The following is a 25,770-nucleotide window of genomic DNA, read 5'->3' as shown; positions in this document are numbered from 1 at the left end:
GCGCCTCCTAATCTGACCGGTTTCTTCCCATAGGACTTCTACTGAGACAGGACTCCTGTCTCAGTAGAAGTCCTATGGGAAGAAACCGGTCAGATTAGGAGGCGCACACGTCACACACAACTTGCGGTCCGTGCTGCAGCCGGCCGCAAGCCTTTGCAGGAATTCGTATGCCTATGTTTATGCTGAATACAAGACATCTAATTCTAAGCGCAATATCAACTGTTTTTTGAATAAATCTCAAGGGTAATACACTATTAGTCCTCCTTTTTCCTTTAATACACGGTGGTTTTGTGAGCTTGTGAAGAAGGAGGAGGCTGTGTTTCTTGCTGGTACTCGTTGCCATCTAGTGGAGAAAGAAAGGTAGAGCGGTTCTACATCCCACGTCAGGATTTTAAAGAGGAAGCAAGGCGGTGGTTTCACTGAACAAGTGCATACCTATTACCATCTGGTAAGAGGCTAATTCTTGGTGATTTACACGTGGTGTTTGTTCACAAGGAGATTGGATATTTTTTCAGCACAAGAAAATATAGTTGCACCTTATTTATTTCCGTTTGGTAAGGATGAATTTCACTCGATGGTGGATACACGTATTATTTGGATAGAATACAATTCTACTCACCTGCACCATATTTATGGACACTTATGAACTTTTATGTTTATGCACCAATTGATTTGTATTATTAATTGGCTTCACAGATTGATATATGTTATATATATTTACTTTTGTTGATTTGGTTCACATATAGATATATGTTATATATTCATTATTTATTTGTTGTTTAGCGCACCCCACAAACCAGTGACTTTGCCTTCAATGGGAAAAACAAAGGGTTCAAAAAGCTAAACTCCACCTATCAAATATAAATAAGCACACAATTCCATAGTAGTCTGCCTTTTCTGATAATATTTAAATCTAAAATAGAACTGTAGCCCACCAGTAACCATTAAAGCCTTTCCAATTTAAAATGTGCTTTGCCAAAATATATACAAACCCCAAATAAATCCTCATTGAGCTCCATACTCACAGCAAGCAGCAGTTACTTCTTTCCCCCTACAATAGGGCCAGCACCTTCTTTAGTTTAGGTAGATTTCTCTTACAACCTTTGACCAGCTTATGTCCATACATGTGCGCACATCACAAGGGGAACACAAGTGGGAACAGGTCAATGCAGCATCTCAGAGATGCCAAATAGTTGGGGGGCATGTGAGCCAGAAGAAACAACAGAATAGAGCTTATAGCTGAAAGATTTAAACAGGAAGGCCACTGAGCAGCAAAATATTAATATGAAAGTGGGTAATTTATGCAAAGATGTTTTTAAAACTTCAGTTGCGCTTTAATGAGACATGCCAGTTTGCGAAGTTGGGGCAAAGTGGAAATGTCTGCATAAAGGTTTCCCTCCCCCAACCCAGTGATAATCACCTCTCCAGCAATGTATGGGCATAAGCTGGTCAAAGGTTGTAAGAGAAATCTACCTAAATCTACCTTGGAGTGGTCGGCCTCTCTTTCTTTCCCTACTTTCTTTCTTTTCTACATCTCCTCTCTATCTCTTATCCTCAACCACTGGAATGCGATTTTTTGAGTTTTTGTTTATGAATACCTTGTGTCTTTAACTCATAGATTGCTTGTACCCATTCCAATGATAGTTCAACTTGGTGGCTTTGTGCCTTTTCTCTACCTCAAATGTTGTTTATTTACCATGATTTTAAACTGACACCTTCTGAATAACCTAATCTTTATGTATGCTTTGTGTTCTTGTATTTTTGCATACTCTGTGATCGATTCAATAACAATATCCAAAAAATCAGTGTACTGCCAGCCTTAGTGTCGAAGCCTTAACAATGAGAGAGGGTGACCCCCTCTGTCATGTGATAGTGTTCAGGCCTAGTGATTGGCTGTTGCTTGGCCTGAATACTGCATCATGGGAGGAGGCCATGTGCTTTCAACAAGTATCAGTAGTGTATATTGAAGTAGAACTAAAGGCAAAACTTTCTTCATTTTGGATGGAGTAGGGGAGGGTTATAACTGTTTTTTTTTTTTTTTTTTGTCCATCTATATCCAATTTTGGAGACTACCCTTTACTTCTTGTCCCACAGCCAAAGCAGAAAATTAAGAAATACGTCCAAAATTAGGGAATATTTTGATGCCACCAGAACTAGTGTTCCATTTGGAAAACCTCCCATATATTTCCGTTCTGGTGGCAACCAAAAATGGGATTTTTGACTCACCGTAAAATCCATTTCTCTGATGTTCATTGATGGACACAGCTCCTGATTCTTCTTACCATTGGGTTATACTGCCCCCTACAGGAGTAGGACACTAGGCAGGAAAAAGTTTGACTACGCCTATGGGCAGTCCCAGGGGGTATACACCCATTCTCAGCTATAGGCACTCAGTTTTGTTACAAGCAGTGTCACAAGAAAGCCAACTCCACAGAGGGTGGGTGCTGTGTCCATCAATGTACATCAGAGAAATGGATTTTATAGTAAGTCAAAAATCCCATTTTCTCTTTCGTTCATTGACAGACACAGCTCCTAATTCTTCTTAACCATTGGGATGTCCCAAAGCAGTGTTAAACAAGAGGGGTGGGAAAACATCAGAAAAAAATTCCCAAGGTTAACCATAGCCAACCAGCTAACATAGAGCTCAACCATAAACAACTGGAGCTCACCTGAAAAACAATACACCCTCAAAGAGGACCAGGTCCTCTAAACAGCAGCCAGCCAAACCTTGCGGCCAAAAGAAGCATTCACAGATGCCAACACAACCACTTTACAAAAAACTTTGAAAACATGTGCACCGACGACCAGGTGGCTGCCTTGCAAAATTTGCATCACTGAAGTTTGAAGACAGAAAGCCCAGGAGACACTACGCACCCTAGTAGAGTGCGCCTAAAAAGGGAAAGGAGGAACCTGACCCCTGATGCAATAGGCCTGAACCACCGTCTGTCTGATTCATAAATGGAAAAAGAAAAAAGAAAAAATTGTATTTTGAAGGCCTCAAAAGGAGGAATGCTTACAATAGTATAAAAAATTGTTTTATAAAATCCAAAAAGAGATAAAAGATCATATACATAAGACAACACAATACAAGTTAAAAATATTCCTAGTGGGAATATTAGACAATGCACAGAATCCAGATATGTAGTATAGGTCATCAAAGCCGAGCCACCTGGAAATGGTCGCAGAAGAAGAGGAAAAATCCTTTGTGAGGTCCGTCCGTGAGCCCAAATAGACAGTCTGACTTCCTAAAAGACTCCGTAGCTGCCAGGTACACCCTAATTGCCAGACCACATCCAAGACATGCAAGGCAACTTCCTTCAGATGTTTAGGCCTGGGACACAGGGAAGGCAACACAATGTCTTCATTCAAATGATAGTCAGAGTCCACCTTAGGAAGGAATGATGGACAGAGGCAAAGCACCACCTTATCCTTGTGAAGCACCATAAGGTGAATGACAGGATAACGCCATCAGTTCTGACACCCTGCATGCAGAGATGATAGCCACAAAAGAAGGCCACCTTCTGGGGTAGTGTAAGTAGGGAAACTTTCCGAATATTTTCAAAGAGAAGATTCAGTAGAGCTGAAAGCACCACATTAAGATTCCAGGGCGGCAATGGAGCCCGCAATGAAGGAACCAAATGTCGGACACCCTGAAGAAAAGGTACGCACCAGGGAGTGTGTGGCCAAAGGTCGTTGGAAAAAGAACCCTTAAAACCCGATACCTGGACCTTGATGGTACTCAAGGCCAATTTTTGTTCAACTCCCCCGTTGAACGAAGGTTAAGATCCGATCCACTGAGAAGGAGAGGGGATGAACCCCAAGAGACGTACACCACACAATGTACGTCTTCATAGATCTTCCTAGAGGCAAATTTCCTAGCTTTTAATAGTGTAGGAATCCCCAATTCAAACATACCTCCAACCTTCAGCAGCTGGCATTAAACAGTCAAGCTGTTAAAGCCAGCGACTGTAAAGCAGGATGGAAGATTGGTCCTTGGGACAGCAGATCCTCCCTGGGAGGAAGTCCCCAAGGAGCATCGGCCACCAGCCGTACCAGATCGACATACCAAGACCGATGAGGCAAGTCTGGAGCCACTAGAATGACCGGAATCCCTTCTGCCTGAATCCTGCACAGGAGTTGTGGCAGAAGTTTGAGAGGGTTGGAATGAATCAGTCAGCCCACTTTAGAATGCTGGCTACTTACCGAGCTGCCAGGACACTTACTTCTTGTGCCCCCTTGGTTATTGACATAGACCACGGCCTTGGCATTGTCTGAATAAATTCGTACCGGACACCCCTGAAGACGATTGCCCAATGAGCCTGACAAAGTCTGATCGCTCGGAGTTCCAGTACACTAATCAGCCATCTGGGCTCTGCCAAAGTCCAGACCCCCCTGAGCACGCCTGTGCTGAGTACGCCTTCCCACCCAGACAGACTGTCATCCGTGGAGACAACCATCCAGTACAGGAGGAGAAGGATTTTCCCTGTTGAAGCGCCAGAGAGCAAAGCCACCTCCAGAGACCGCAGACCCTGACCCATTTCACCAGAATCTCTTTAGCAGAGATTTTGTGTGGAACTGTGCAAACAGACCGCCTCTAGGATGAACACCATCAGGCTCAGCACGCGCATACAAGCCCAGAGGGATGACTGTCTGCTGAACAAGAGAAGCTGAATTGCCTCCTGCAATGTCTGTAGTTTTTCCCGAGGAAGAAACACTCTGGTTGAGGACGAGACCATAGTCAGACCCATATAGGCCATTTTTTGTGGACAGTACCAAAGCAGACTGCCTCAGATCCCACTGAACTCCCTCAGAGTTTGCAGAGCAATCTCCAGTAGTCCATCAGAGCAGTCGGAGACTCCGCTCGCAGAAGAAGATCATCCAGGTACCCCAGTACTGCGATCCCCCGCTGACTCAAACAATGCCAGCCCCGGGGAATACACTCCTGTGAACACCCGAGGTGAGACCAAAGGTAAGCATCACAAACTCATTTTGCTCCTTGGCGCAAAACGGAGAAAGCGCTGGCGACTAGCACATATTTGAATGTGCAGGTAGGCATTCTTGATGTCAAAAGAAGCAAGAAGAAATCCCCTGATGTAGGGACGCCACTACCATGTGAATGGACTCTGCTGCTGAACTTCTGTGCTCCCCCAAAGCAGCTTAGCACCTTGAGGTCCAGAATTGGACATACCTTGCCTTTCTTCCTGGGGACTGTAAAGAGGTTTGAGTAAAAATCCCTTGATAATGTTCCGAAGTCGGAACCAGAACAATCACCCCTTGAAATAACAAGTCTTGCACTGCCCCAAAGAGACCCCGTAAGTAATCTGGGGACAAGTGCAAGTTGTAAGGGAAAAAAACCTTTCTGGAGGACAAGGCCAAACTCGATCTCGTAGCCTGACTGAATAACTTCGTGGACCCACTTGTCCTGTACCAGGGAGGTCCATTGATCTGGAAACCAGCGAAGACGTCCCCCAACCCCAGATACGGGTGAGGGCGCTCTTCATGCAGAGGCAGCCTTGCCTGTAGGTCTGGAAGACCAGGTCCTCTTGGAACCTCTGGTGGAGGCCCTGACTTTTGATCCCTTGTCTCGAGATCCTGAGAGACTAAGAGGCTGCTTAGGAGCCAAGGAGAATGGCTCACGTCTACAACAGGGCTCGTTGCCCTTGGTAGTCTGCGGAAGAAGAGTACTCTTCCCCCCATGAGACCCTTAACGATGTCATCCAAGGAAGCGCCAAACAGGTGATCCTCTACAAGAGGGAGATCAGGTAAGGCCTTCTAAGAAGTAGTAGGAACCGCATCCAAAGAGGCATCACAGACAAACTGTAGCCCCTGGACCAACCAGACAGGGGGAAACTATTCTCCCTCCAGGTCCTGGTGTAAAAGCTTAGCCCACTCGGTCAGAGTTTGCGACACCAGGGCAATAGTAATTGCCGGCCTAATTGCCAAACCAGCCACAGTGCACATATGGCAGGCCAGAGCATCCGCCCTCATATTAGCTGGTCCTGTAAAGGTCTGGGACTCCTCAACCGGGATGAAGGTAACTCAATTTGACCTGGAAACCAGCGAGTCCACTGCAGGTGGGACTGTCCACCTTTTATGCAATAAATCCTCATAAGAATTCAGCAAGCAAAAAATGCCTAGCTACCACTGTGTTTTGGACAAGCCCACTGTTTTGTGACAACATTGTCAAGGTAAGCGGAAAGAGAAACACCCTCTTTGGAGGACCTGTGGGTGCCAAAAGGAACCGGTGCCTCTGACGTGGCATCAGCCGCAACCTCCATTTTTAAAGTTTCACGCACTGACACAAACAGTGCATCCACCAGCGCCTATTTAGGGGGGGCGAGATGAGCAGAAAAATCATCCCCACTATCTGAGCACTCAGGGTGCATGGACGCAGACCCAGTAGTGTTGCTATATACTGAGCTCACCCTGAAAACATAACAATCAGGAGAGGGCGCCGACGACAATCCCGCCAAGGAGACGCCGGCCAAGGGTCCACAAATGGACCACCTATTAGACCCCGCAAAAAAGGGGGTCGCCCAAGGAGCTCGCCCTTCGAGCCCTCCATAGAGGACATAATAAGACATAGCCCCCTTAAAAGGGGGCCGCCCGTCATGACGCGGACGCACAGGCGAAGCACCCTCACTAAAACAAGGCAGGTGCCCCACACAATAATGGCGTCAAGATGGTCATTAAAAATGAAGCGCACCCACAGTGACACCCAGTCCAAGGGAGGTGCCAAGCTGACCATATGGCCCACAAGGCCTAAATTATTGTGGGGACCCAGCTGCAATTGCACAGATCCTCAGCCCAGCAGATGCCCAAAGGAAGAGTGGGGCTTCAGGTAAACGCACTAGGGCCGCCCCCCAATGGCGGCCCCCGACTCGGCCGCATGGCCTAGTTGGCCGTAGCCTAAATTTGTGAGGGCGCCCAGCCAGCAGGACATGAGCCCCAGTGGAGACAACCACACAGGGCAGTGGAAGAGAAGGTGGATGCCCAAACAGGAGGCAGTGGCTTCAGCTATCCTCACAGGGGCCACTTCACATAGGTTCCAACGAGTAGGCTCCAAAGCCACGGCCTAAATTTTTGGGTGGATCCGGCCGCGTGAGGCGCGTACCCACGGATGGAAAAAACATCCACTCCCCCAGCCCAATAACCGCCGCAGGGAGCCCAGAGGACATCCCTGCCCTAGTCCCCAACCCCCAGGTGGCAGGGAACCCTGCTCAACTCCCCCCTTGCGCACCCGGGAAAAACAATCAGCAGCCACTACAACCAACCCCCTTTAACAGCATGTGGAAAAGCAAGCTCATTACCTCACCCAGGCTGGGGGGAAGGGAGGGGAACTGGGGGGGTCCGACCATCCCAGGGAGGGGCCCACGTCCACCCCAAAACCCTCCAGGGGTAGTGAGGGGACAGCTACCACACCAGGAACAGGGTGGGCACCGTTCCGGACAGGACACCGCACCATCATAATGTGGGTGCTGTCGGCCAGGAGGAAACGCTGCAACTCAGGCCGAAGCCAGTTCTTATGTGTCCTCATGAGACATTTAACTCACAGGCCAGCCCCTGTCCAGTGGGGCTATGTCACGGCCCAACTAGCGCGGAGCTGCAGTCAGCACACGCTTGCTGGCTGGACTGGGGGGACCCTGAGGATCTATATCAGGGTTGTCTAACTCAACTTAATCGTGGGTCGCATCAGCATTATGGTTGCCCCTTCAGGGGTCGGTTATATCTGTAAGATTAGATATCCAGAGCACCCCACGCCCCCTTACACCCTTACATGAGATGACAAGAGGCCCCCACCATCAGAAGTCAAGTCACCCACCCTTCCTTACATCACAATTCACCCCCTTACCTTGTGCTGCTGCCAGGAAGAAGATGCGGGTGGATCTGGGAAGAAGTGCAGGGCCTGGAAGAGAACCAGAGGAGGGCTGGAGTCAGCTCCCAGAGTCTACTGAATGCTGAGACCAGGAAAGGCAGAGGCAAGATGGTGTTGCAGCTGTACAGAGAGGTGCAGGATCTGTAGGAGGGGTTCTGCCCTCCTCTCTGCTGCGGATTGCTGAGAAGGGGGGGGTGGTCAAAAACGAGCCTTTCTGCAGCTGCACAGAGGAGTGCAGGATCTGGCAAAGGAGTTCTGTCCTCTTCGTTGCCGACTACTGAGACAAGGTGGGAGCAGCGACAAGTGGGGTGCTGCAGTTGCAAGAGAGGTGTGAGGGCCACATGAAATGGCCTAGGGGGGCGCATTTGGCCCACGGGCCTTGTGTTTGACACCTGTGATCTATATTATCCAGTTAGTCGCCCAGTCCGGCACTTGATTGTAGTTCTCACAGGAACAAAATAATAAAAAAGAGGAAAAAAATTCCATGTAAAATGAAAAGATGTGGGGCGTGGCCTGAAGAGCAATGGAGTAGGTCGCATTGCACGAGAGCTCCTCCGGCAATATCCTGATTTCACGATCCTGATCCATCGCTGAGTCCAGAACTCACCTATTCCTGACTCCTACCTGTTCCCGGATCACGAGGCGGTATGTCTCCCCCCCGGCAGAAGTCGGAGACCGGGTGTCCGAAACCGAGCACCGCTTGGGCCGCGTGGAGGATGCGGTCCCCCCCCTGCAGGCCTCCTCCGACCAGGCTGAAAGCCATATCTCCCAGTTGCTCTCTAAGCAGGACAATCTGGAGAATCGTATGCGCCGAAACAACTTGCGCTTCGTGGGCCTGCCTGAGGGTGCTGAGGGGGCCTCTCCTGCCACGTTCCTTGAGGATCTCCTGGTGACCACCTATGGCCGGGACGCCTTCTCTCAATCCTTCGTGGTCGAATGGGCTCATCGGGTGCCATCCAAACCGCCACCCCCGGGAGCGCCCGCCAGGGTGTTCATTGCTAAATATCTCAACTACCGGGACCGGGATGCCATCTTACGTTTGGCCCGGGACAAGGGCAACATTCCCCACCTCAACAGCCAGGTGCTCGCATTCCCGGACTTTTCCGCAGAGGTCCAGCATCGCAGAGGCAAGTTTACTGATATCAAGCGGAGGCTACGCGCCCAAAACCTGAAGTACGCTATGTTGTTCCCGGCCAGGCTCCATGTGGTGGGCGAGGACCGGGTGCATTTTTTCGAGGATCCTGAGGAGGCTGTGGCATGGTTGGACAGACTGAGACCTGCCTAGTGCGTGAGTACACTCTTGCCCACAGTCACCATACCTGCTGTGCCCACCTTGCTGCCCATGTTTGCCCTATGAGTCACCTGAACTTTACATCGCCTCTCCGTCACTGTTGACCCTGATCCCCTGCTCCATCCATCCCTGTTCCAGACGTGAGGAACTGCTGCGGATCTGCTCTCTTTTGTGACACCCTGTCCCCCCCCCCTTGTTTTTCCGTTTCCCCCTGTTCTGGACACCGTTTACTCACCATATGCAACGTTGAAAAAATTTTTACAGACTGCCGTGTGCTCTCCCTTCGTTTTGCTCCGCCAGCTCGGCCCCCCAGATGTCCTGTCTTGTGGGGGTTGCTTGCTGGCGCTACTACAGGAACTCTTTCGTTCTTCAGAGAATGTTTGCCCCCTTGTTACGCTGTGCCCATGCTGCAACTATGCTTGTGTTTATCGCTATGCTATGTCTGGTGCCCTGGCTGTTTGTGTGCGGGCCCCTCCGGGGTCTCCGCTGCAGCTGGTGCTCCTTCTGCTTCAATATGGGTACTGTTGGGTTTTCCTGTTCGGGGATGTATGCTCGCACAAGTTGGGGTTGGTGTAGAGCTGGGTGGGTTAGGGTTGTTTATTTACAGAATGTTTATTGTGTGCTGTTCATTATGATGTTGCGATGCTGCCATTTTTCTATGTTTTCTTGCCATGTCTCCGTCTGTACCTCTCTGCAGGCTCGGTCTCCACTGACATCCTATATCCTGGTGCCATTTTTTCACCTACCTCCATGGCCCCGTTGAAATTGCTAGTTTGGAATGTTCGTGGCACTAGGGACAAAATTAAACGTACGGCTCTCTTTACTTTTTTGAAGGCCCAAGCTGCGGATATTGCTGTTTTAACTGAAATCCATGCCACTGGCTCCCTGGTTCGCGCTCTACGGAAGCCCTGGATGGGTTGGACATATTATGCCACGTACAGTTCCTACTCCCGTGGAGTCTCAGTACTTGTTGCTAAGTCCCTCCCCTTTGCTATTTGTTCGGTGGAGACCGACCCTCAGGGTCGTTATGTTCTTCTACATGCTACACTGGCGGGTTCTCCTATTTTGTTGTTGGCCTACTATGTGCCCCCCCCCATTTACTGGGGCTATCCTAGGGGCCGGTTTAGACTTTATTGCACGCCACCCTTCTGTGCCTGTTATATGGCTGGGTGATTTTAATATGACCATTGACCCCGAGCTGGATAGGGTGAGTTCAGCTCCCCCTGCCCGGCCTTCGAGTGGTCTGACCCGTTTTGGTCGGGTAATGTCACAGTTCTCGCTGATTGACACCTGGCGCCACCTGTATCCTACTAAGAGGGCTTACTCCTGCTTCTCGGCGGCTCATACCACCATGTCTCGCATTGATTACATCTTTATTTCCCCACAGCTTGCTCCTCAGCTACAGGCAGCGGGCTTTTGCCCGCGTATCCTGTCTGACCACGCCCCTTACTGGGTGGTCCTGGATGTTTTGTCCCGGCCACCGCGCAGTAACTGGCGGCTTAATCCGTTCTGGCTCGGCCTAATCCCAGACACTGAATCTCTAGACGCTGAGTGGGACTCGTTCTTCGCGACTAATGACGGTACCTCGGATGTCCTGACGGTGTGGGATGCGTTCAAATCCCATGTGAGGCTGAAACTTTCCCATGCCATTACCACTTTCAAACGTCACTCTAGAGCTTCGTACGCCCAGGTGCTGGAGGACTTGGTCTCTATGGAGGATCAGTATGCTCTTGCACCGACTCCGGATGCGCTCGCTGGCCTTAAATTGCAGACGCGGGTGGCCGAACAGCTTAGTTACGAGAGGGCTAGGCATAAATTATTTTTCGCCAAGCAGCGGATATTCAAACAGGGAGAACGCCCGGGTAGGCTTTTGGCACACTTGGCACACCTGGATGCCCGCCCTCCGGTGGTCATTTCCCTAGCGGGTCCGGACGGATCCCTAGTTACTGACGCTGCCAAGGTTGCCGGCATGTTTGCGTTGTTTTTTCGTGACACCTATTCCTCTAAGGTGGCGTATGAGGCCCCCGAGCTGGATGGGCTGCTGGCTGACCTGTCCCTCCCTCAGTTGTCGGCGGCTCAGGTGGAGGCCCTTGAGGCCCTTATCTCCGCCGAGGAGGTGCAGGCGGCTATTGCTAGTTTCGCTCGTTGCAAAGCTCCGGGCGTGGACGGGCTCCCTGTGGAATTCTATGCACAATTTTCGTCTACCCTTGTTCCTAGGTTGGTGACCCTTTATCGATCTATTTTCAAGGACGCTGCCCTTCCTGACTCTATGCGCGAGGCCCTCATCGTTTTGCTCCCGAAGCCTGGAAAGGACCCTCTCCAACCTGAGTCGTATAGACCCATTTCCCTCTTACAGACTGATGTGAAAATCCTTGCTAAAGTTTTGACCATTCGTCTAAATAAGGTTATCCTGACGCTGATACACCCTGATCAGACGGGCTTCATGCCTACAAAAAACACTGCCTATAACACTAGACGCCTCTTTATGAATTTGCAGGCCTCGCATGCTCAGCTGGGGGCTCGGGTGGTAGTCTCACTTGACGCGGCCAAGGCCTTTGATTCTGTCGAATGGAATTACCTATGGCATTGTCTACGTATCTTTGGCTTTGGCCCGCAATTCATCAGGTGGCTGACTATCCTCTACGATGCCCCTCGGGCACGAGTTCTGGCGAATGGCTGGACCTCGGACGTGTTTCCTCTCTCGAGAGGCACCCGTCAGGGGTGCCCTATCTCTCCTCTACTCTATGCCTTGGCGGTGGAACCATTGGCGGAGGCTCTTCGATCCCATCCGGGTATTGAGGGGCTTCGTGCTGGTCCACTGGTGGAGACGGTTAGTCTGTATGCTGACGATATGCTCCTGTACTTATCGGATGCTGGTCCTTCCCTGGCTTCGGCCCTGCAGGTCATCGAGCACTTCGGCAAGTTCTCTGGCCTACGTATCAATTGGGACAAGTCCCAGATTCTCCCCATGGATGTCTCTCCCCCTACCTTTGCCCAGGCCTCATTACCCCTTCGACGTGTCAGCGCGATTAAATACCTGGGTGTACATATATCTCGGGATCTTTCGGACTACGTCTCCCTCAATATTGAACCGGTTGTATCCCTGTTCAAGGCTAAACTTCAGGCGTGGGCTAAGCTCCCGCTGGGGGTGATGGGGCGGATAGGTCTCCTCAAGATGATTCTGCTCCCTAAAATATTGTATGTTATGTGGCATTGCCCGGTCTATATACCGCTTCGCTACTTTAAGGTCCTCGAGGCCCTCTGGAACTCGTTTATCTGGGGATCGGCGAGGCGCAAATTGTCGTCGCGTACGATCCACCTCCCGATCTCGTTGGGCGGTCTCGCGGTCCCCGATCTTCCCCTGTATTATTTGGCGGCTCAGCTATCCCATTTCTACCACTTGGACAAACAGGACAATCTGAGGTGCCGTCTCTTGGTCTGTGCGGACTCTGGCTTCCCGGTTCCCCACCCATTCTGTGACCTCCTTCGGGGGGTGCAGGGATGCCACAGGTCCTCCCCGCGTGGGAGTCTCTTGCATAACTATAGACGTGTCTGGGACCTGGCGATGCAGAAGATGGGCTGTGAGGCCTTGCACGCTGATACGCCGCTGTGGTTTAATAAATTTCTACCAGAACTTCTACAGATACCTGATCCCAGTGTCTGGATCTCTAGAGGTGTCTTCCTGCTCTCCCACGTATTGCACCGAGGAGCAGTGAAGACATACAGCCAACTTAAGCAGGAGTTTGCCCTCCCATCCCATATGTACTTCCGATACATGCAGCTCGATCACGCGCTGCGGGCCCAGTTCTCGGTGGACTGTCCGATGGTGGAACCCTTAGACTTGACTAGGGTCCTCATGGGTGCGGACCACTGTAAGCTGATTGCCCTTCTGTACGAGATGTTGCTTACGCCCGCGGCCACCAAGACCGCGTATGCGTTGAAACCCAAATGGGAACCTTTGTTGGGAGAGGTCCTGGATGAGGACTGGGAGGATATACTGATGGGCGCTAAGTGTGCTTCCCCTAAAATGTCAGATCGCTTTACTCATGTATGTATCCTTCACCGTGCATACCTTACCCCTGTACGTATGGCTAAATTTCGACCTACCCAGGCGTCTCATTGCCCCAAGTGTCTGCTGTCGACTGGCACATTCGACCATCTGCTGTGGCAATGTCCACGCGTACGCGGGTTCTGGGCCCAAGTGGTCCAGTTCCTCCACGATCAGATGGGCGCGCCTGTGACACTCGACCCTAGAATGTGTTTACTGGGGCTCCTTCCAGATGTTGAGATTAACAAGCACGTGGCTCAGTTCTTGCAGGAGACCCTGTTCCAGGCCCGTAAATTGCTGGCCAGGAATTGGATCCAACAGGCGGTGCCTTCCTTGGCGGCGTGGATTAGCGAGATCAATAGCACTCTCCCCTATAAGAAACTTATTTACGTTAACAGAGGTTGCCCGGGGAAATACCATAAGGTGTGGGATAAATGGCTAAATTCTTCCACTACTTGTACATCGTAATTCCTAATGCATTGTGTGTCAATTTGTCGCTTATCTGTGTACATTGTTCTGCTAATTGCTATGTACTCTCGTGAGCTGGCATTAACTGTCAAGATTTACGGACTGGTTTGTTCTATATTGTTTATTTCGCAGCCATTTCTTGTTGTATATCTCCTGTTTTGTTTCAGTACGCAATAAAGTTGTTTTGATTTAAAAAAAAAAAATGAAAAGATGTGTCTGTCAATGAACGAAACAGAAAGTTGTGATATTTTTTCACTTTTACTTTTGATGATAACAGTAAATAGGACAAACAGAGAAGGTAAATCTCCCTAAAGGGGACAAAGACAGCAATAAAAACATGTAATGAAAAAAGAGTAAACTGAAGTACTATACCACTGCTAAAAGGTTCAGATACACCTTTATTCCAATATAGGTCAGGGGTACAATTGCCCCTTCATCTCGGTCCTTCTGGTGTAATCACAAGCACAGGTCTGGTCAGCAGATTTAGTTTACATGTTTGTTGTATTATGCCCCGTACACACGTGCAGATTGTCGGCCGTTAGTATGATGCTTCCGACAGCCGACAGCGCACTTTCGGCCGAAAAGAATCTGTCGTGCAAGCATTAAAATTTTTGTATGCCGACACCAGAGCGGCCGATTGTTCGCCAGTCAATACAGAATTCGGCCGACAGACAGCAGATTTGCAAGACTGGGCATGCTCAGAAAAGAAAAAACACAGGGAAAGTTAACCATCACATGACATCACTTCTGCAGTCGGCTGTAGTCGGCGGACAAAATTCTTGTGCAGTCTTTTGCACTTTTCAACAGACACGACACCCCGGGGACAAAAGACAGCCGATCGTTCGGCCGACGATCTGCACGTGTGTACGAGGCATTACACTACAAGCCAAGGAGACTGTGGAGATCCACTGGGGTGTGGAAGCCGCTTGCATCAACATATTACATACATTTTATTTATTTCTTTTTCCTAGCTATTTATCTCCATAATTTTTTTTACCACATTCAAAGTGCATCAATTGAAAACAGAGATTGTCTTTGGCTCCAGGAGATTTTGTAATATACCGAAAAAAAACAGTCTTTGCAATACATACCTCCAAAGAAATAAGATTGCCATTGGTTTCTATATTATGGATCTGTTCATTTATCTTGTCGGCTAAATCCTCATCTCCTATTAGAGTAATTTCTTCAACAACTGTTTTAAGTTCCTGAACATAGCAATGCAGAATTGAATTTCTACATGTATCCTGTAAACAGTACAATATAAACCTTTAACATTAAAAAGGATTCCTACACCAATAAATAGCACTAAAACTGTAATAAAACACTAAAGCCATAAATTTACTTTTCGATTTGATCAGTGCTACAATTTTTGTTTTAATAATGTAAATAAATGAATACAAATACCCTACTACAAGTGCTCTATACATGGACCAAAAGTTTATTTTAAACACTTTACCACCGGAGGATTTTCCTGCTTTACGTCAAGGCCACTTTTTGCAACTTGGTACTGCACAATTTTAACTGACAATTGCGCGGTCATGCAACACTGTACCCAAACTAAATTTACGTCCTTTTTTTCCCACAAACAGAGCTTCCTTTTGGTAGTATTTGATCACCTCTGCGCTTTTCATTTTTTGCGATATTAATAAAAAAAGAGCGAAAATTTTGCGAAAAAATTTACATTTTCCACATTGACAGTTAAAAATATATCCAATATATTAAATTTTTGTCATATATTTAGGCCAAAATGTATTTAGCTACATGTCTTTGACAAAAAAAATTCTCAATGAGCTTATTTTTAACCGCTTTAAGACCGAAAGATTTTACCCCATCCCTGACCAGGCTATATTTTGCGATTCGGCACTGCGTTATTTTAACGGATAAGTGCGCAGTCGTGCGATGCTTTACCCAAATTAAATTTATTTTCTTTTTTTCCCCACAAATAGAGCTCTCTTTTTGTGGTATTTGATCACCTGTGCGATTTTTAATTTTTGAAAAACAGAGCAACAATTTTGAAAAAAAAAAAACAATATTTTTCACATTCTGATATATAACATTCTCAAAAAAAATAAAAATCAAAATTTTTTAACATTTTAGGCCAATTTGTTTTCTGCTACATATTTTTGGTAAAAAAAAAATCACAATAAGCGTATTTTGATTGGTTTGCGCAAACGTTATCGCGTTTACTAACTACGGGAAAGATTTGTCATTTTTATTGTTTATCTTTTTTTACTAGTAATGGCGGCGATCTGCGATTTCTTTTGTGGGACTGCGACATTGCGGCGGACAGATTGGACCCCTAACTGACATTTTTGACACTTTTGGGGGTACCAGTGACATTACTACAGTAATCAGTGCTATAAATATGCACTGTTACTGTAATAATGACACTGGCAGGGAAGGGGTTAACTTTATTGGTGATCAAGGGGTTAAATGTATGCCTCATGCTTACTGACATGTTTGGGGGGAGGGGATTGTGTGACACAGATTGCAGGTTCAGCTATGCTGAATCCTGTAATCTGTCACTGTCTGTCACATAGGAGATCTCCTCACTCGATCCCCGACGACCGGGGAAGAGCGGCGGTGATCACCGCCTCTCCTCCCCTGGCCCGACTTCCACTGTGTCTGAATACAGCGGGAGCGAGCCTCCGGTGGTGCGCCCACGCCGCCGAGAGGGGGCGGGATCCAGCGACGTAGGTCTACGTCGCTGGACGATAACGAGCCACTTTGCCGCAGTACCAACTCAGTGAGCAGTCGGCAAGTGGTTAAAGGAGTGTCTTGGTAAAAAAATCCTTAAAATTAAATAGCTATTGTTCAAGTCATAGTCTGTGGTTGACTTTGATTTATAGGCTTGTAATGGCTCATTCACACTACCAAAATGTAGCATGCAAAGGTTAGGACACTGCAATGCCTTTCAATTTAAATAGCACCCTAAGCACCATCAAAACACACCTGTGCTGCAACACACAATGGCACACTACAATACATAATGTGTACTACTGCAGATTGCTGCAAAAATACAGCATTCCCTATCTTTTCATGTGTTGAGTTACAGCCCATTGCATGCTGCAACACATTTCAGTGCACAAAAATGCATGCACTGCAGCCCATTGGGATCAGGAGTGTGTTACCATGCATGGTGGTGCTATGCAATGCAGGTGCAACGTGGAGGTGCCCTTAGAATGGACCTTTACATAAAACAATATTTGAGTACTGTGATTAATTGATTTATTAATTAGGCGGTATGTGGGGTTACTGAATGAGCAATCATAAGCACACATAAGTGCCAAAAGTGCTTGATATTGCTTACAGAGTTTAATGTTATTAGGTTGAAAAATCTGCAACTGATGATGATCCTTTTAAACATGATTGCCCCCATCTAAACAGTTCCCAAATCAGGAAGAAATGGCACGGACTGCAATTTGTACTAAAACAGGCAGATATATTAAAGTATAACTAAAGGCAAAACTTTTTCCTGGTGTCTTCATGGCAGCATACTAGTGATAGAGCTCCGCCTCTACTCCTCCCTCAGGACCAGTGACTAGGATAAAAGAAAGGCCCAGCTCCCTGTCCCATCATTCTCCTTTGTTTCCTCATACCTTCCTGACTGGTGAAGAACAGCAGTATGTCCATACCTCTGCCTTTTGGCAGCTTCCACCGGGTTCAGCCTCCCCCGTATGTAGTCCCTGTTCTTGGATCGCTCAAAGCACTGATAAGGCCGGGAACCCCTTCTGTGGATCTTTGGGGTATTATGTGCAGTGTTTCTGTCTCTTTAAATATAAATGTGTGGTTTTGCAGAGTTTTGCGTGAGGACCGTCTCTTTTTTTCTTTTTCTTTTTTGCAGTTGCGTTCCCCTTTAAGTTTAGCCAGTATCTTTTTTTTCTTCTTCTTCTTTCATTTCCCTTTTTCCCCCACTTTTCTTTGTTTATTTTGCTCTTTCCCGCTCTTTTTTTTTTTTTCTCTCTCCCCTTCTCTTACCTTCTTACCTCTTCCCTGTCTGTTACCTTAGCTTGTCTTCCTCCGATCCTTTGCAGGAGACATCCAGGTCTTCTGATTCTCCCCGAACACTTCAGCTCCCGCTTTGGCCGCCCCTCTCCTGTGCGCTGTGTATCTCTCCACATCGGTGTCTCTGGATGCCGACTCTTAGAGACGGAGAGTAAAGCCGTCCTCGAGGAGCGCTCTGCGGGTGGCCATCTTGGATGTGGGAACCAGGCAGCAGTTTGCCCTGAGTTCCCACAGGAATTAGAGGGAGGGTTTTTTCTTTCTCCCTTGCCTATTAAAGGTACCTATTCCTCCCTCTGTTCTACCTGAGGACAGCATCTCTTCCCTGCTCCTTGTATAGCCTTTGGTAAGAGGCACTTTGCCACTTTTTTTTTTTTCATTTATTTTTTGTTCATTCAGCCTAATTGCAATTTTTTGAATTAATTTTAAAGATAAACCTATCTTTTTTTTTTTTTCCTTTTTTCTTTTTTTCCCTTCTCTCTCTTTCTTTCCCTCTCTCAGCCTGTCCTCCTGCAACGCCCTGCAATGAGCCACTCGTCACGCAACCAAGATCCTCACAATAGGTATAGGACTACCTCTAGTGAGTATTTAAAAAAAAAAGAGTGCCTTTGTGGATTAACAATGTCCTTTATTCCAGCGCTGCTCACTCCAACAGATCCGGAAAGTCCTCAAGGCATCACGACCATGACAGTCCGGACCGCAGATCACAATCATCCCGCCATAGATCCTCAGAGAGGTCGAGATCAAGACACCATCGCTCTCCTTCTCCACCATCCCGCTCTTCTAGGAAGAAGTGTTGGGCTTCTGGCGCAGTGCCTTTACCAGAGAAATTGGTCTGCCAGGACTGCTTTGGAGACTACGCGTCCAACCATGAGCTGGAAAACCAACAAGTGGTAGATCTGCTCAAGCAGACTATGAAGGATTCCCTCTTGGAATTGACAGCTGTGGTCCCTGCACAGACAGCCCCTCCTACAGCTCAGGTTCCAGACAGGGATGCTAACACTCCAGGCCCCTCAGGCCTCAATATTTCTCGCCCTACGGCTTCATTACATAGAGAAGAATCTTCGGAACACCTCTCAGAGGAGTCCTCGGAGGAGTCAGACCCTTCAGGCTTTAGTTATGCCTTAGTCCCACCCTTCATTCAGGCAGTCAAGGCGGCGATCGCCTGGGAGGATCCCGAAGAACCCATTCCAAAATCTCAGACATACTTTCCCTTTCTGAAAAGGAAACAAGTATTCTTTCCTCTAATTGGCGAGATAAGAGAAATTATTAAAGAGGAATGGAAGAAAACGGATAAGAAGTTCTCCTTAGGCCGCCTTAATAAGCTCTACCCTCTAGCTGAGTCTGAGTCTGAGTAATTGAGTTCCATGACGGTGGTAGATGCTGCGGTCATACGCCTCGCCAAAAATGTCACACATCCCATGGAGGATTCAGCTTCTTTTAAAGATCCCTGGGATCGAAGAATCGACCTAGACCTAAAGAGGAGCTACTTGGCTTCAGGTGCTGCCTGTAGACCAGCTATTGCCCTCATGTCTGTCTCCAATGCCATCAGGGCATGGACTGAAAATTTCAAGACAGCCCTGCACCAGGATGTTCCCAATGAGGAAATTATTAAGGCGCTGAAAGAACTGAAGATATCAGCAGACTTCATTGGGGAGGCCGCCATTGATACCATCCGCTGTTCTGTGCGATCAATGCTTCACACAGTAAAGGCCAAGAGAGACCTCTGGCTAAAGCCTTGACAGCTGATGTTGCATCCAAACAGAATTGGTGTAAGATACCGTTTGATGGTAAGGCCCTCTTCGGGGAGAAACTGGACAAGGCAATTTCCAGGGTGACTGGGGGCAATTCTAGACTCCTTCCTCAAGACAGAAAAGTCAGGAGGTCTAGAGTCTATTCATCTAGATTCTGACCCTCAGGTTCCAGGGATTATAGGCAGTCCAAGCAGAACAGAGATAACAGAAGACCCTGGAGAAGCACTCAGGCCTCCTTTTTGAACGCTCGCAAGACCAAGGCTCTCACCACCCCCCAAGAGGCAGCGAAGCCCTTTTGACGTCAGAAGACCCCAGTCTCTCCCAGTCGGAGCCAGACTGCAGGCCTTTCTTCCAGTTTGGGCTACTCATTGCCAGGACCCTTGGGTTCTGTCAACAATCTGTCTGGGTTACCGGTGGGAGTTCTCTCATCCTCCTCCTCAAGCCTCTTTTCAGGAGACAAGGATGCCAGCCTCTCCATCAAAAGCATTGGCTTTATCCCAATTTCTGACAGACCTTGAACTACAAGGTGCAGCTTTGCCAGTTCCATTGGCAGAGCGTTACACAGACTTCTATTCCCCACTCTTTCTAGTTTGGAAAAAGACGGGAGGTTGGAGGCCGGTGAAAGATCTCAAAAGGCTCAATCGATATTTAAAGCTCGAGAGCTTCAAAATGGAGTCCATGCAAACTATTATCCAGATCATCCAACCAGGAGATTGGCTGATATCTCTCGATCTTAAAGACGCATATCTGCATATCCCAATCTTTCCAGCTTATCAAAGATTTCTGAGATTCACAGTAGGCAAGATACATCTTCAGTTCAAGGCTCTTCCATTCGGACTCTGCACATCTCCTCGAGTATTCACCAAGGTTCTGATAACTGTTCTTGCCCCCCTCAGGTAGAGGGCTTTAAGAGTTTATCATTATCTAGACGACATTCTCCTATTGGCAAGCAGCTCAGATCCCACAGAGAGATTCTTCTTCAAACTCTACAGTTCAGTTGGCTCATAAATTTCCAAAAAAGCAACCTATCCCTGACACAACAGATGATTTATCTGGGAGCCATGTTCAATACCCATGTGGGGACAGTGTCATTACCCCTCCAGAAGATGGATATGATCATTCAGAGGATGTTCAGTGTCATTCAGAGTATTCATTTGAAGGCCTCCCAGTGTCTGAGCCTAGTGGGCACGATGTCCTCCTGCATACCCATGGTTCCGTGGTCCCACTGGCACTTGAGATTCTTCCAAATGGGTTTCCTAGCACAATGAAAAAGACAACATATTTTCCAGAAAATCCAAGTGACCAGCTTAATGCGCAGAAGCCTATTTTGGTGGACGAAGAGAGAGAACCTCGCCAACCCCGTCACCTAGGCTCATTCAACTGGACCATTCTTAAGTCCGATGCAAGCAGACAGGGATGGGGCACCCATTGTGGAGATGTCAAGCTACAGGGAAAATGGTCTCACTCAACCAGAGGAGTGGTATCCAATGTTCTGGAACTAAGAGCGGCATTCCTGGCACTGATTTCTTTGACGCCCCTCCTCCAGGGCCACTGAGTTCTCCTAAGGTTGGACAACATAGCGGCGGTGGCATACCTACTAAGACAGGGGGGTACTTGCAGCAGGACCCTCCGACGGGAAGTCAAACCCATAATACTATGGATAGAAAGGAACCTGCTAGATCTCAGGGCAGTTTACCTTCCGGGTCGTCTAAACACAGTAGCAGACTCAATATCCAGAAGGTTTGTAGACAACAACGAAAGGACTCTACATCCCCACATCTTTCTCCAACCTCTGGGATCCTCCTCAAGTGGATAGGTTTGCCACTCCGGAAAACTCAAAACTCCCTAGATTCCTCTCTCGCCTTTCCTACACTCAGGCGGAAGCAATCGATGCCCTGACATGCCCATGGAACTTCTCCACGGCATATGCCTTTCCTCTTCGCCCAATGATTCTGAAGTTTCTCCGGAGACTCCACAGAGAGTCAGTGCAAATCCTAGCGATACTCCCATTCTGGCCAAAGAGACCGTGGTTACCTCTAGTCATACGTCTCAGCGTGGAAAACCCTATCAGGATTCCTCCTTTACCCAATCTAATATCCCAGCAGGGACTATGTCATCCGAACCCTCAGAGGTTGGATATTCGGGTTTGGAAACTGAGAGGCGAAGGTTTCAGTCCTTAGGCTGTACCCCTGGAGTCATTTCGACACTTTTGAAAGCCAGAAAGCCCTCCACCAACGCGGTCTACTCTAAAATCTGAAACAAGTTCCTAGCATTTGCCACAGGGTAGGATTTCAACCTCATTCTTCCCTCTACCTCTCAAATTTTGGCCTTCCTGCAGAGAGGATTGGAATTAGGATTGGGTCTAAGCTCCTTTAAGTGCATGTGGCAGCGATCTCGGCTGAAACCAACAAGAGATGGGCAGATGATCCACTGGTGGTTACCTTTTTAAGAGGAGTATTGAAGATCCGTCCGCCCATCAGGCGCCCTTTACCACAGTGGGATCTTTCCCTAGTCCTGGAGGTCTTATCCAACACCCCCCCCCCCTTTTCTCCTGTGGAGCATGGAATTTGTCACTACAAACCGCTTTCCTCTTAGCCATCACCTCTGGCAGACGAGTCTCCGAACTGCATGCCCTAGAAATAGGTGAAGATCACATTACCTTTTATCTGGACAGAGTGGAGCTTCGCCCTATGCAGGATTTAATCCCTAAAGTTTCCTCTTCTACCCGTCTTCTAGAGCCTTGGGCTCTTCTGGTCTTCCAGAACTCAGATTCAACCACTCATCATGACCTCGACATCTCTAGAGTTCTTCGGGCCTACTTAGAGGCAACAAGGTAATTTAGCATTTCTGACAGTCTGTTTGTCATCCCCTTTGGGAAGAACAGGGGCAAGGAGGCCACCAAAAGAACTCTATCGTCATGGATCATCAAGCTCATCCAGAAAACCTATAAGGTCAAAGGGCTATCTCCACCTTCCTAGGTGAGAGCTAATTCAACCAGGGCAGTCTCAGCTTCCTGGGTGGCAAGGGCTAACGTTTCCTTGCAGACGGTTTGCAGGGCTGCCCTGTGGTCATCACGCCACACGTTCTTCAAGCATTACCGTATCGATCCAGGGTCTCTCACAACTGTTGAGTTCAGCAGAAGAACTACCGTATTTATCGGCGTATAACACGCGCCGGCGTATAACACGCACCCAATATTTGGAGAGAAATTTCAGGAAAAAAGCTTAAATTTAACATAAACAGCTTTGAACTCAGAACATTTTTTTTTTTTTTAAATCAAATGATATCTCACCAGTGCCCATATATGCAGCCTCATCAGCAGTGTCCAACAATGCAGCCCACCAGCAGTGTCCATATATGCAGCCCACCAAGTGTCCATAAATGCAGCCCACCAAGTGTCCATAAATGCAGCCCACCAAGTGTCCATAAATGCAGCCCACCAATTGTCCATACATGCAGCCCACCAAGTGTCCATAAATGCAGCCCACCAAGTGTCCATACATGCAGCCCACCAAGTGTCCATACATGCAGCCCACCAAGTGTCCATAAATGCAGCCCACCAAGTGTCCATATATGCAGCCCACCAAGTGTCCATAAATGCAGCCCACCAAGTGTCCATATATGCAGCCCACCAAGTGTCCATACATGCAGCCCACCAAGTGTCCATATATGCAGCCCACCAAGTGTCCATATATGCAGCCCACCAAGTGTCCATAAATGCAGCCCACCAAGTGTCCATATATGCAGCCTCGCAAGCGCAATGTCCAAATATGCAGCATCGCAAGCGCCATTGGAACTGACCTCATTTGTTTTTAAAAAGACCGGGAAGCAGCGCCGAGAGCAGAAGGGGCGGGCCGGGTCGAGAAGGAAGGACGAGCTGTCATAAGAGCAGAAGGGGCGGGCTGAGCCGAGGAGAAGTGAGAACGAGCGAGCGCAGTCATCGGAAGTCCTGCCTCCTCTGCCGAGATGTGTGACGTCTGTCATAGGCGGGACTTCCGATGACTGCGCTCGCTCGTTCTCTCTTCTCCTCGGCTCGGCCCGCCTCTTCTGCTCTTATGACAGGCAGCTCGTCCTTCCTTCTCCTCGGCCCGGCCCGCCCCTTCTGCTCTCGGCGATGCTTCCTGGCCGTTTTTTTTTTTAATATCGGCGTATAACACGCACTGCTGCTTTTTCCTCCCTTTTTAGGAGGAAAAAGTGCGTGTTATACGCCGATAAATACGGTATTCAGTCGGCTATGTCTTTGTCTAATTAAAATTCACGCATTCAGCATTACCCACCCATGTGTCTTTTGCTAATTATTTATCACTAGTATGCTGCCATGGAGGCACCAGGAAAACAGATAATTGTATCATACTTACCGTAATTTTCATTTCCTGGTGCCTATCCAAGGCGGCATATGCTCCCACCCCTGGTATTCTACATGACAGAGAATTATGGGACAGGGGGCTGGGCCTTTCTTTTATGCTACTCACTGGTCCTGAGGAAAGAGTAGAGGCAGAGCTCTATCACTAGGGATGATCGAACTTTTCGAAAGTTCGGTTCGACCAGAACACCCGAACTTCCCAAAAGTTCGGCCCGGATTTCAGAACCCCATTGAAATCAATGGGACCCGAACTTCGGTAATCAAAAAACACCATTTTAAAGCCCTATACCCAATAAATGCCCCTAAAAAGTGTCTAGGGTTCTGGGTCATGCCCCAGGGACTATTAATCACAAAAAAAAAGTTCTTAAAAATTGTCATTTTTTAAGAACAGAGAGCCAATTATTGAAAAAATTATTGAAAAAAAAAAAGAGATTTCTTTGGATTTAGTGTCGGGGGGGGTCTAAAAAGTGTACCTGTGAAGTTTCAGCTCTGTAGCATGTCCACACCTTGCCGGTTTTGTAGCAAGCATTTTTTTTGGGGGACTTTGGAGGCAGGCATAACATCAGAACTTCTGTGTAGGGGTATATATACATACACCCATGTATGTATATATACACATACACATATATAGGTGTGAAAATAGCAGAAACCTATACTTGCGCTAATGAAATAATTAACACCCATATGGCTTCTCTCCTATCACACCTATATGTGTGTATGTGTATAAATACATATAAGTGTGTGTGTATATATACCCCTATACAGAAGTTCAGATGTTTTGCCTGCCTCCAAAGACCCACAAAAAATGCCCAAAAAAAACACCTCCAACAACACACCTGGGCATTTTTTTTTGGCGCAGACATTTTTTTGGGCATTTTTTGTGGGTCTTTGGAGGCAGGCAAAACATCTGAAATTCTGTATAAGGGTATATATGCACACACACGTATATGTATTTATACACATACACATATATAGGTGTGAAAGTAGCAGAAACCTATGGTTGCGCTAATGAAATAATTAACAGGCATATGTCTCCGCTCCTATCACACCTATATATGTGTATGTGTATAAATACATATAAGTGTGTGTGTATATATACCCCTATACAGAATTTCAGATGTTTTGCCTGCCTCCAAAGACCCACAAAAAATGCCCAAAAAAATGCCTGCGCCAAAAAAAATGCCCAGGTGTGTTGGTGCAGGCATTTTTATGGGCATTATTTGTGGGTCTTTGGAGGCAGGCAAAACATCTGAAATTCTGTATAGGGGTATATATACACACACACTTATATATATTTATACACATACACACATATAGGTGTGATAGGAGCGGAGACATATGCCTGTTAATTATTTAATTAGCGAAACCATAGGTTTCTGCTACTTTCACACCTATATATGTGTATGTGTATAAATACATATAAGTGTGTGTGTGTATATATATACCCCTATACAGAATTTCATCTGTTTTGCCTGCCTCCAAAGACCCACAAAAAATGCCCAAAAAAATGCCTGCGCCAAAAAAAAATGCCCAGGTGTGTTGTTGCAGGCGTTTTTTTGGGCATTTTTTGTGGGTCTTTGGAGGCAGGCAAAACATCTGAACTTCTGTATAGGGGAATATATACACACACACTTATATGTATTTATACACATACACACATATAGGTGTGATAGCAGAGAAGCCATATGGGTGTTAATTATTTCATTAGCGCAAGCATAGTGTTCTGCTACTTTCACACCTATATGTGTGTATGTGTATAAATACTTACAAGTGTGTGTGTGTATATATACCCCTATACAGAAGTTCAGATGTTTTGCCTGCCTCCAAAGACCCCAAAAAATGCCCAAAAAAACCACCTGCAATAACACACCTGGGCGTTTTTTTTTGGCGCAGGCGTTTTTTTGGGCATTTTTTTGGGGTCTTTGGAGGCAGGCAAAACATCGGAACTTCTGTATAGGGGTACATATA

The 25,770-nt window shown here is 47.5% G+C and overlaps 1 protein-coding gene across 1 annotated transcript in view; it reads right to left on the bottom strand.

Moving 5' to 3' along the window:
• The window catches only part of IL15 (interleukin 15), a 167,404-nt gene that overhangs the window by 5,323 nt on the left and 136,311 nt on the right, over positions 1-25,770 (bottom strand). The window contains exon 7 of the mRNA XM_082248941.1: positions 14,775-14,927. Coding sequence (XP_082105067.1) covers positions 14,775-14,927 — 153 coding nt within the window. The remainder of the gene's footprint in view (positions 1-14,774; positions 14,928-25,770) is intronic.

Source organism: Pelophylax lessonae, assembly GCF_965119305.1.
Source record: "Pelophylax lessonae genome assembly, chromosome: 1".
Lineage (NCBI taxonomy): Eukaryota > Metazoa > Chordata > Amphibia > Anura > Ranidae > Pelophylax > Pelophylax lessonae.
This window is presented reverse-complemented; position numbering and strand designations above follow the sequence as displayed.